At 39.7% G+C, this 12,794-nt stretch overlaps 1 protein-coding gene across 12 annotated transcripts in view; it reads left to right on the forward strand.

Annotated features, from left to right (window-relative positions):
- Positions 1–12,794, forward strand: part of cadpsb (Ca2+-dependent activator protein for secretion b) — a 67,780-nt gene that overhangs the window by 23,682 nt on the left and 31,304 nt on the right. For all 12 annotated transcript variants that reach the window (XM_042223032.1, XM_042223033.1, XM_042223035.1 and 9 more), the window contains exons 4-6: positions 5,228–5,308; positions 5,578–5,811; positions 8,093–8,214. In XM_042223032.1, the coding sequence (XP_042078966.1) occupies positions 5,228–5,308; positions 5,578–5,811; positions 8,093–8,214 (437 nt within the window). The remainder of the gene's footprint in view (positions 1–5,227; positions 5,309–5,577; positions 5,812–8,092; positions 8,215–12,794) is intronic.

Genomic DNA, 12,794 nt, shown 5'->3' on the forward strand with positions numbered 1-12,794 from the left:
TGAGACAGACTGCCCTTGTTTCACAGCACACTTTGACTACAGCGTTGCTGTGCTTGAGCACCAGCTTTGCCTGCTTCTAATGGGGTTCACTCTAGCTCTAGGATGCTTTTGCCAAAAAGCCCTATGACCAAATTTTCCACCATTGTTTCATATAGAGTACACTGCCAAATAAGGCATGGACGTAATCAAAATCACTTACATCATAGCACCAACTTGCAATTAAGTGTTGTTCTGTTGATAGAGTTATTATAGGTCAGCTATAAAGATCAAAAAAGCTATGCCCATCACAATGTATAATAGGCTGGACCTGGTTTAAAAAGATCATGCAACAGGTTTGAAAACAGATTCATCCACATGTCCACGTGTCCCTAGGTTTTAAGAACAAGCACTGTGTTGAAGATGTGCAGAAATGAGATGGATGTTCTTGAAAAAAAAAATGCAGTTGCAATTACATTTTCTAACTGGGGTACCTTGCACGATGGTGCGCTCAAATAACTACAGCCTTTTCTCACATCGTGCAGATTAACACACATAAAGCACAAACGCATTGATGCACACAGCAGCAGTTCTAAATATAGGACAGCTTCAAGTCCTGCAGGTCCCATCTAGCTCCGATCTAGCCCTGCCCGCCCTGTCTTTGGTCTTTATAAAAATCTGCCTCTGGCAATGTTTACAGGCTGCCGCTAATGTCCCAGCATCCACCTGGGAATGTGTTATCAGCTGAGCTGTTAACTACCCGCCTGCTTCTGCTCTGTCACCTTTAACCTGCTGTCAGTCTAGCTAACACTGAGGAAGTGTCACCTTTATTTAGCTGCAATGGTGCTGTAACATAGACAGAAATTTACCTTTTAGCCAGTCTTATTTATATGAGATTGCCTGTCCACCTGTATTGTCCCTGAGAGCCACTGACAATAGTGACCTTTCAGTAGTTGTAGGCTTGATAAGATTGGGGTGCTGTGGGCCTCAGTAGGTGGTGGCTGTTAGTTCCATCAGCTCTCCTCCCCTTTCACAGCAAGCACTGTCTTTCCTTTTCAAAGCTGTCAGGGCAGAGATGGCAGTAACAGGAGAAATGCGACCCCACCCCCCCCTTCACATTGCACCCGTTAGATTCACGTGCTCTTTCCATGTTAGCAATTTTGCAGATGAACTGCAATTTACACATATCTGTAATAAAATATGTGTTAATGCCTTGTTCAATTTCACTTATAAAAGATTTTCCTGTGAAGAGATATTTCCTTGACATATGGGTTTAGGTCCGTCGTATTCTCTGGATTTAGCAGGAGGGGGAAAGCACACAGCACACATACAATAAAAATGCAGCGTCAGACACTAACAGGCTGAGCTGCTGAATTTCCAGGCTGTTCTTTTGGGATTGCAAGAATCAGATGTCGCTTGCACCGCAGTCCAACAGTACCCAGATCTCTGAGCGTTTTGACAGGCAGCACAAGACCAGCAGCAGCAGGGAAAGAAGGGAAAGGAAAGCATATAGGATCATTCAGAGCTGTGGCTGTGGATAAATCTGTTTTTGGGGGTTTTTTGCTCTTGGACAATGAAAATAATACTCTGGTTCATGATATTTCCTGCCACAGGATGCTCTCCATCATTTAAGAGTCTCAGCGTGGCAGAGTACTGCTGTGCTTCTAATGCAGACATTCTGCTGCAGCTGGTGGCAAAGTCTGATTATGTGCTCTACTAAACAGGAACTCTGGGTTATGTAGTAGGGTGGCTGTTCAGTGGCCAACACTGGTAGCACACCACACTTGACAGTTCACCATTTAACACACATCTGAATATATTACAAACTGATAACACATTTCAGTAATGAAAACAATATTCCATTAATTGCATGACTAATCTTCTAAAATGTATTGCCTTTTTTTCAATGTACAGACCGTGACCACGGGTGTCTGTGTCAGTCTTTTCCCTCCTGTGTGTTACTTACTACACCCCTCCTCTGCTTCTAATGGCTGCACCGTGACTTCACCTCATTCTCTCTTAGAAAGGATTGCTGGAAGGGGCGAAGAATCAATATGGCAAAGCCTGAAAGACAAGGCCTGTTAATGTAATATAAGTGAGTGAAATACCATAAGGCACAGAGAGGTCAGGTCTGGCACGCATCCCATTAGCAGGAGACCAGAGGAGTTTAAAGCACTGTTATCACAAATAGAATCGGGAGCTCAGCTGGTGAGACCAAGTGGCTGTTAGTGATAAAATCAAAAATTGACTGTGATACATTACCCCTCTCAAGAACACCATGCTATATGCGTTGCATATTTTATGGTATCCTGCTTCTGTTGGGGCACTATTTCATGTTATTTTCAAGCTTGTCATATTGACCCAATAAGGGACATATAGTTGGAAAAAGTATTGCCACATTTTCAAATAACTGAATGATTTTTTTAGACAGTGAGAAATATAAAATATTTTAAAGAACTTATATTATTACAGTGCAGCTCATGCTCCTGCTGTGCATTGAAATATTAGAGATCACAGGTTTCTTCTACAATTTTGCAATGTTTTTATCGACAGTCTCTTGTCCTGTATGTTTGGCAAACTGAAGTATTTTTATTCTAGAGATTTACTTTCTCTTGAAAGTAAATCTCTGATACGGTATGTGTGTGCCACGAAAACTGTAGCGTCACATTTTCCCACCAGTTTTTATGCTCATGTAAACCTCAAGAATTTTACAGTTTAACAGCGCCTTGGTGAGACGGGGCTGATTTTTATTTTTCACTGTAAAACTCACGCACACCACACCGCTGGGTGGAGAGGTTTGTGGCTCCCCAGGTGCAACTGTGCTGCAAAAAACACCCCATCTCAATTAGGCTGCAGACCTCATAGTGGGAACGGTGCTGACTGGTGAGTCACAACATCAAATCTGACAAGAATGAGACATTTTGGCTGAGAGAATAACTGAAGGAGTGAAACATGCAGAAGCACAGTGCATGAAAAAGACATCAGCCATTTCCACTACATCCTCGTGTCAGCTAATATAAAACTCTCATTCATTATTGATGTAAGAAAGACGCAGATTTCTCTGCTTATCATTACTCTGGGGCAAATTTTAGGCGAACAGATGTCAGGCCTGCATCTAATGTTGTCCAGTCGAGGCACTTTTCAAATATTGTAAATGAGTTGCGTTATCTCTCGTTTTGATCCTGCGCACCGAAAAACGTTCTGGATGGCTCATTTCAAGACAGAGCTGTTCTTTATCACTGTTGTTGTCATTTCTTTTGGCCCACCCAGCTTAGCCTTTCCCAAAGCATCAATTTAAGATCAGCTGTTTGAAATGTGCAGCTTGACCATGGCACATCTACACCAAAAGCTATAATGTGAATGAACCTGCGATAACAGTGAAAGCACTCAATTAAACAAATGACCCAAGCTCGTGTATTTAATTTGGGATGCTAGAACAATAGAAAGCAGCAGCTTACTGATTTTGGTAATTCATTATTAATGGTGGAACAGTGGTGCAGTGGTTAGTGCTGTCACTTTATAGCAGGACGTTCCTGGAGTTTTAATGCAGTGGACAGCCGGGGTGGGTGTCCCACATGCTTGTTATGTTAACTGGTGATTCTAAATTGGCCGCAGGTGTTAATGTTAGCATCTCTGTGTTAGCCTTGTGATACACTTGTCACCTGTTCAGGGAGCAATACTGAGATACCCTCCTGCCTCTTTATGATCCTGAATTGGATCAGTGTTTAAGAAAATGGATGCGTCATTAACATTGGATGTACTGAGAGTGGGCTGAGCAGTAATAGCAAAGGATGTGTGTCATAATGGAAAAAATAAATTAATAAATAAAAATACAAACAATTGCCCCGAACAGCTAATTGTAACCAAATGAGCGCCCACGCACAGTTGCTATGCTGTATTCCCATAAACTAGTTCAACTAGTAATCGGAAGGTTGGTGGTCCGATCCCTTGCTCCAGTCTGCATGCCAAATATCCTTGGGCAAGATACTGGCTGCTCTCCGATGCATCCATCAGAGCGTGAATGTGTGTAAATGTTAGAAAGCACTTAGGTTTGAATGGATGTGAATGAGGCATGTGCATGTCTTCAATTGCTCAGGTAGAGTAGAAAGGTGCTTTATAAGAACCAATCTATGTACCATGTACAATAAACAACAGCTTCACCAGTGTCGCAGTATTTTTTAGTAATAGTAGCTTTTTTGTTTACAACTTTTACTTTATTTATGTTCTGTTTCTTGTGATAAATTAGATACTTGCTAAAAAAAAAGGCCTCTCAATAATTATCCACTACCTTAAATTTAATTATCTAAATTTAGAGTTTTCTTTGTTCCGCTTCCAGCATCTGCAGCTGAAAGTGTGCGTGAGCCGATGTTGCCCACATCTTTGTTATGTCATTAATTATTTATGACAGCTTGCCAGAGCTCAAAGACAAAACCACATTCAGTAGAGTGTTTTTCAGTATTTTAGCAACACCAAGTCAAGTTGACTGTCCTTATGTTTGCGAATCCAGTGCGACTTGAGTCCGAGTCCCAAGTCTACAGCCTCACAGTTCATTCACTCAAATTGAGTCACTGAAAGCAACGCCTTATGTGACTCCACAGGGAGCATAAGACCAGCATAAGACCTTGGGCCATGTGACTTGACTCAGCAACAGCTGTTCCTGAAGTGAAAATCTGAAAGTTTAATAATAAAATTAAAAATAAAAATCTAGGGAGCTTACCAGATCTCTGTAACGTGCTCATATTTTCTGTCCAAGGCAAAGCAGTTCAAGGTGGCATTACTTGCTTCTAATCTCACTTAACTGTTGTGGCCCAAATTACATTGTGGGAAATGTATGTGGCAGCGCGTGACATGGAGGAAGACTGCGTGAAATGAGAAATATATGTGTTCCTGCTGTATCAGTGTTGATTGTTTCCTTAGACCATGTGCCCTCGAGGTCTGATAAACATATCAAATTTATTGTGCTATATGTCATTGTGTTTACTACAGTTCTCTGTGTATTACCACCAACAACTGTTATCTGACTGTATACAATAAGAGCAATATGCCGTGCAGGTCCTGTCTGGTTCCTCATGAGCCTATGTGCACCTCGTCAGTTGCCATGACATTCCAACAAAACTGTCTAAATACCTATATTCCTATGCAACCTAAACAAGTCATTATTAACAGTAACAATAATGATAATATTTCACATTTAAAGCATTGCAGTACCTAGTGGGATTCAACTGACTTGCTTTTCTCTGGTTACCAATAGCTGGACAACCTGGATGAGCAGGCTGCACAGATCAGACGAGAGCTGGATGGTCGTCTTCAGATGGCAGACCAGATTGCCAGAGTGAGTCAGACTCAGCGGGGGAATTCATGCTTTGTTATATAGTTAATATGTTGCCAATATGGTGTAACTTTTATAAACATCGTAGTGGAAGAGAGTAGTGTATGGGCAGTATTTACAAATGTTGCTGTATTTACTTTACACATAATTAGCATTGCTATAGGAAACTAATTAAACTGACGTAAATGAACCTTTCTTTGATATTTTTATCATTTTTATTTTACCCGACTTGTAGTTCTCATCTGAGCCTTTTTATATATTTTTGTCAACAGGGTGGAAAGTTCCCCAAATTTGTATCTAAAGAGATGGAGGCCATGTTCATCGAGGAACTCAAGTCTTCAGTGAATCAGCTGATGGCCAACTTGGAGAGCATGCCTGTGTCTAAGGGCGGGGAGTTTAAACTCCAGAAGCTGAAGCGGGGACACAATACCTCTATCATCGATATGGGCCAAGAGGATGAGAACACGCTGTCCAAATCTGATGTGGTCCTGTCTTTTACTTTAGAGGTAATTACATACTAGATATGAGTGTGTGATGATCAATATGTGAAAATCACAAGCATTACAAAGTTTCGATGGTTTTGAGATGGAGTACTGTACAAATGTTTCAGGCACTTAAAAGAAGTAGGGATATTTACAGAAAATAAACTATTTTGACACATTCGCTGCATCCCTAAACCGTTCTAGACTTTTAGAAAGGTTTAGGGATAGACCCTACGGAGATGCATGTGAGAACACAAGTGTCTGATGCAGCTGACATTAAATAGTCTTTAATTTACTTGTTATTAAGTCAGTGTGACATCTGATTGTGCTAAAATGAGAATACAGGAGGTAATAGCCTGTTGAATTAGATACAAGGACTTCTCTTTTAGAGACATCCTTGTATCTTCTTCCTTTTCGAGCCAGCTCTTTATGAATGTCAGAATGAGTCTAGGACTAATCAGACACCTCGATGATGGTATTGTGAAATGGATATCTGACATATAGCCAACTGTCATATAAATGCAAAACTGCATCTGTCTACAACATAACTTTTAATTCATAACTTGTATCAACTACTTGAGACTAAGTATAGAAACACACAGCAGACCTGATCAGGGGACTGAACAGACGCCGTGCGAAGAGCAGACTGGCATAAACACATACACACAAAAACCCCCTTTTACCTGCTCCTTAACGGGAAATGTGAGTCATCTTGTTATCGGCTTGTCTGAGATGAGCTATTACCATGGAACAGGGAGCAATCGCACCTCACTTCTTATGATGCGGTGCTATTTTGGAATCAGGAAGTACATAATGTGCAGAAGAATAAGACCCTGCTTCTTCTGTTTGCTCACAAACAATTTGGCACACCACTCTAGAGATTGAAGTCTGAAATTATTTGCACAGTAGCAAAAGAAGTATGTGTTTTTGTGAGGTGGCACTGTGATAGGTCTTTGGTAAAGCACCAAGTTTATTTCCAATCGCTGAAAGAATTCACCTCTTCAGAAACTCGAGGTGGAATCACTTGTGATACACAACAAGTCACTTGATTCCTGCGTTGAGTACATAGAAAGAGCAGATGTTAAGATTTTCATGCACCGTTCAAAAATTTTTTAGAGGAACACCTTGTAATCAGAGTACATCATCAAGGCAATTACATTTCTGGAATATTGATCTGATCAGTTAAGTAGCAGAGGGGGTTGTTAATCAGTTTCAGCTGCTTTGGTGTTAATGAAATTGTACTGGAGGGTCAACAATGAGGCAACCCCCAAATGAGGACTTATTTTACAGGTGGAGGACACTATATTTTCCCTCCTCTTGTTTTCTTACAGTTTATTTCCTAGTTTTGCATTTGATTAAGGCTAGTGTCACAACTGGCAGCATGAGGCGATACTTGGGCCCTGTAGAGGTTGCACAGGTAGTCCAGCTCCTCCAGATTTGCACATCCCAAATCCCGGAGCAGATCCCCCCGCACACCGTCTGCTGTTTAGGAGCATGCCGCAATGTTGTTAAGCCATGCAAACTATCATGTTGGTGCTGCAATGAAATTTGAGCACAATGGATTAGCCTGCTGCAGCATTTTTGGCTTTGGTTATTGGGTGCTTTTAAATTCAACCCCTTGTTGATCATTTCCATTTTCATCAAACCATGTGGCATCGTTTTCTTCACAACACGTTATCCAGTCCATATCAGTAAAGATATCTAGCATATTTCTCTCATTGAGATCTGATGCATTTTCTAAGTGTTCCTTAAATTTTTTTTGACGGTGCAAACCCCCCCCCCCCCCTCCCCAAACCCCCAAGAAAAATCTGCAAGATGACTAGATAACAAACAGCATAATATACAGGAAAGTTAAGAAATACTTTTGCTAAGTAAACTCTTGTCTTGCCAGCACATATTTCTGCCTTTGGCTCTCCCATTTGAAATTCATGGTTACAATTTAAGAGTTACCTCTGGCAGTGTTATCTCTATATTGTGTTCAGAGTTATTAAAGAGTGAATATAAGACCTGATGTGACAGATTATTCCTACTAGCACTTTTGATGATAGAGAGTTATACTTCACTGGAAGGAAATCTGAAATTATTACAGCCTGTTCCAGTAAAATAAAAAAAATCAACTACAATCTACATTTTTGTACAACGAGGGCACTGGCCGTAAGCTTAAATCGTCTTTGTGGCTGGCATACTGTTTCGAAAAATTACTGCCTAGAACTGCTAGCTGCTCATAAGATGCTGACTTTTTAAACTTCGTTCAGATAAATCACTTTACATCAGTAACCTCCAATGAGGTGTCTATGCTTCCCAGGTGGTGATCATGGAAGTGCAGGGCTTGAAATCACTGGCTCCAAACAGGATTGTTTACTGCACCATGGAGGTGGAGGGAGGCGAGAAACTCCAGACTGACCAGGCAGAGGCATCCAAGCCAACGTAAGAGCCTTAGCACGCACCTGCATGGTTTTCCACATGCATATATGTGAATGACAAATACCTTAATAATGTAACTCAAATCAGTAGAGCGTAGGCACTGATGCCTACTGAGGAATCTCTGAAGTCAAACCTCTGGTTTAATGGAAGATGAATGTTAATGAAGTGTTAATAATTGATTTTTGTTGTTTCCTTTAGATGAGCCATCTGTGGTTTTGAGCTTTGCGATCAAAACTATGTAATGGTAACACGAAGTGTAATGTAAGATCCATGCTGAACCACACTTTGAGAAATTAATTGGCTCTGAGAAAAATACTCTAAACGTATGCTGTTAAACTCTCCCACAACCCAGTGGCTTCTTGGTGTTCTCTCTAGTGTTCCTCATTCTCTTTCACAGGCACTTTGTATGTAAATGACTGCATTAAAAGGAAATGGAAAAGCACTGCGAAGTTTACCAAAACATGAGTTTGCTTTTTTTCTTATTTGAAACCTTTTTTCTTTTTTTGGACCAGGGTAGGAAATTCAGATCTCAAACACCTATATATGGAAAATACCTGCACTTAATGATGATTATATGATTTGCAGCAGTTGTTGGGGTATTATCTAGAAATGCAACATTCAAACTTAGGCTTTCGTTCCTGGTTCAGTGAGATAGAGAGAGAGAAAGTGAACAGCAGTTGAGGAAGATAGAAAGCGAATGAGAAGTGCAAGCATCAATAGCGAGAACAAGAGATATATTTTTAAACATATTTTTTGATATTCTTTTATTCATAGCAGTCATTTTTAAAGCACACACAACCTTTACATAACCCTGTGAAAAAGATTCTCAATAACTAGACTTTGTGTGAATGCAGAGCAGAGACATAGACCGGCTTGTCTTGCAATTTTAATGAAGTCTTCTTCAGACTCTGTACACTTGTACTGGCTTGGGGAGGGGGACTGCACATTTAGAAAATAAACAGTGGAACAGGGAAACACTGTATCCTGGCATTCACATTATGCTTCGATGCATACCGCTTATGTTTTTGAAGACGATCATCGGGATTGATGGGCAGCAGCAAGTCTAGAGTCTGTGGGAGCCCTAGACAAAAATTCTCATTATGTTATAAATTATCTATCTACTCGTTATTATCTATGCCATTCAGAATTGCCTTACCTTTTTCTCCTTTTCCTCTTCTTTCGCCTTTTTCTTTTGTCACTCCCAGATAGACAAAAGAAACAGAGAAATAACCTCCTCTTCATTTTTATTGATTATCTTTCTTTGTATTCAGTAGTTTGTTTAAGTGGTGTCATTCAAGCCAGACTGAGTGAGTCAAGTGAGTGGACCTGCCCAGGCTGCACTCTGTTGATGGATCAGGGCGATTCTCAGTAGCTTCCCAAACAAGGCATTTTTTAGCCCATTATATTATTGATGTACTCAAATAATATTATTATTATGTTTATTAGATTTATATTAAATTCAATCTGCGTACTATAGATGCTATAGATTCATGTTAACATCATTATGTATAATGTATAGTTGGGACAAAGGTGTGTGTAAGCACAGCTGTGTATCCCATCATTTTTCCAGAGTAAGTTGAAGCAGAAATGCTGTGTTTCTCTTTGATTTTAAATTGGAACTGAAAGTATCAGAGACCACACACTTCTAGTGACCCGTTAGTAATGATTTTGTCTGGGTGGAGGAGTGGGTTGCTTTTGTAGAAGTCTACACATATAGAACCTAATGCATGTTCCACCTTTAATAAAAGTGGGTTTAAGGAAAATTTGTCTTAACAGTAAATCTCTAGACTCATGGGACAGCACAGATCTTTATTATTAAAGCTGCTGGAGTAAGCTATGATCTACAGCTAAAACCAACGTTTTTGACTGGTTGAGGGTTGTAAAAATCCCATAGCATGTTAAATACAAAATGGCATAACATAGTTCCCTTCTGTGAAATTCCCCATGGTTTGTACATATCCTAAATCATTCCATTGCTTCCCTTCTTGTTACCAGTTCATTAGACTCGATTAACAACAATGACGGTGGTGATGAAAAATATATCTGCTGCTAAATATATCTACCCTTTTTCCTCTAATTAACCAGTACTGCACAGTACAAGATACAAGATAAATGTCCATGAAACATTCATGCAAATTTGAGCTATTTTAAGGCCCAAATGTCTTCCTCTGATCTCCTTAATTTAAGAACCATTTTATGAAGAGAGACGGAAGGACATGAATGAGGGGACGGATTAGAGGAGAACAAGGCAAGGGTAATGTGTGTGTGTGTGTGTGTGTGTGTGTGTGTGTGTGTGTGTGTGTGTGTGTGTGTGTATTCCAGTATATTCCATATGTTGTGGGGACATAAAGCTATTTACAGCTATTGTGAGGAACCCACACATTAAAGTTGCTTTTAGGTTAGGGTAAGCCTCCCAGAAATTATTGTAGTGACTAAAACACAACCGTGTGCGGTTGCTTATATGCAGCACAAACAAGTATACACAAAAAACCTTGCAAAGACCTATATGAGATAAATGTGTTAATGTACAGACTGCTGCAGGATATTTGCATACAATAATTGGATGTGTTCAGCAGCCATGTGCTCAGACTGACATTGAACTGACTATCGTGGTTCTGATTTAACTCGGATGTTTTGACAATCATTTAATTCTCTCGTAATTTTGTAACTCTGATTTTTTTCATTTGACCCATTTGAGCAAGCACATAGTTGTATCATATTTTGGAGGAAAAAATTGCAGGAGGGTAGCGCTTGCACGTCCATTAATAGACCTTAGAATAAGCCACAAGGTCACCTTCATGCTGGTACAATGGTTCCATCTGAAATCAACACAGCTCACAGTCACTCCTCACTGTCAGTCAGCAGCTCTTCTTCTCTTCCTCTACATGCGGTGTCTGCAACATCTTTGTGTACATAAAGCGGCAATTAATTATGAATGTTAGAAATGCTTACAAGAAAAAATCCTTTTCTAGACTGGAAACTGACACCATGTTTGTCGTGTCTTGCTGCAGAGTGAGAACTTAGAGCGTGGCATTCATGTTGTATTGCTAAAGCTTCATGAGGCAGCTTTGGCACGTTAGCAGCTATAGATAACAATGAGAGATAACAGAGGCTTATATATGTTGTCTCCTATGATTGCAACAAACTGCTTAGTTTCTTGTCATTCTTTTCGCTTGTGCATAGCATAGCTGGTGAGATTCCAGTTTGATATTAATGGCTTGCTGTTAAATGATAGCTTATTTTAATATTTTTTGCACTCTTGTAAACACTGCCACACTCATGAATGGCAGTTTAAACTAAACATTTCAAAACTAATTCTGCAGAATCAGATATACAGTCTCATACATTACCTTACCTGTCAAAACATGGTGCCTAATTATTATATTAAACGATACATACAGGTGAAGTATCCTAGTGCCATAGCCTAAGGCAAATATGTTGAGTCACTGACAGATATCTAATGAAGCAAAAGCTCTGAGCTATTTCAGAAGTGAGCTGTAAGACTTCACTCTCACTCCTCACATCATATACTGAACCAAACACACCCTCACAGTAACACTGCAAAATCCCACATCGCTTCAAGCTGCTTTTGCCGCTCTGGACTGCTTCCTGCTATTTCAGATCCTCCAACACCCGGACATCCATCTGTAGGCTTCTAGGGCATATATGCACAACACTAACCAGTTTTAGTTGGATATAGTTAGAAGTTCAGAAATAGAGCCATACTTACATGTATATTACTTTTCATTTACCCCAACCTGCCTCAACCTGTTTCTTTCTTTCTCAGTTTGGTACCAGGGGTATCTGACCAGTGAGGCCTTTCCCTAAGCACAGTCTCAGACCTAGATCTTACATAGTCTATTGATAAATGGTGCCTTGCTAGTAAATTGAACATATTTGCAAATAGTAATGAGTTTCAAGCCTACATGGGAAACTACATATATATAGATATATATACTAAGATGTAGTGCGCTGCGTTAACCTCAACTATACTTACTGTTTTAAAACACTCTTTGTATTAGGATATTTTCTTAGCCGATTCCCAACTTTCCTAAGTGTGACCTGTCAATAGTCATTTTTGCCTTTCTTTGCTGTAAATGACAACATATGCAAAACAACATCTAATTTCTCTTAATGCAATAACTTATTTTCTCAATAAAACAACTGAAAATATAGTGCTATGCTTTGGGAAAGATGTCCCTGAGGGGACTTCCCAAGAGATTAAAAAAGTCCTATTCTATTCTATTCTATTCTATTCTATTCTATTCTATTCTATTCTATTCTATTCTATTCTGCTCTATTTTATTCTATTAAATGAAGATGAGTTGCTGTACAGCCACCTTTATCTCACATATTTTAGCTTAGCAAACAATAGCAGGAGCAATGAATTTATGCAACAAAACAGATGTCAGACACTTTTTTTTAATTTTCTTAATTTTCCAGTATGTGTATAAGTATCAGCAGATACCTTGAAACTGCTTTCATCCTTGTACTGCTCACACTGAGGCTGCTGGCTCATGGCTGCCTATAAGCTCTGGATCGCTGAAGCCCCTTTGCCTTTGTTGCTTCTTTGTCCATGTTCA

Source organism: Haplochromis burtoni, unplaced genomic scaffold, assembly GCF_018398535.1.
Source record: "Haplochromis burtoni strain Fernald_Lab_line unplaced genomic scaffold, NCSU_Asbu1 Contig_100, whole genome shotgun sequence".
Classification (NCBI taxonomy): domain Eukaryota; kingdom Metazoa; phylum Chordata; class Actinopteri; order Cichliformes; family Cichlidae; genus Haplochromis; species Haplochromis burtoni.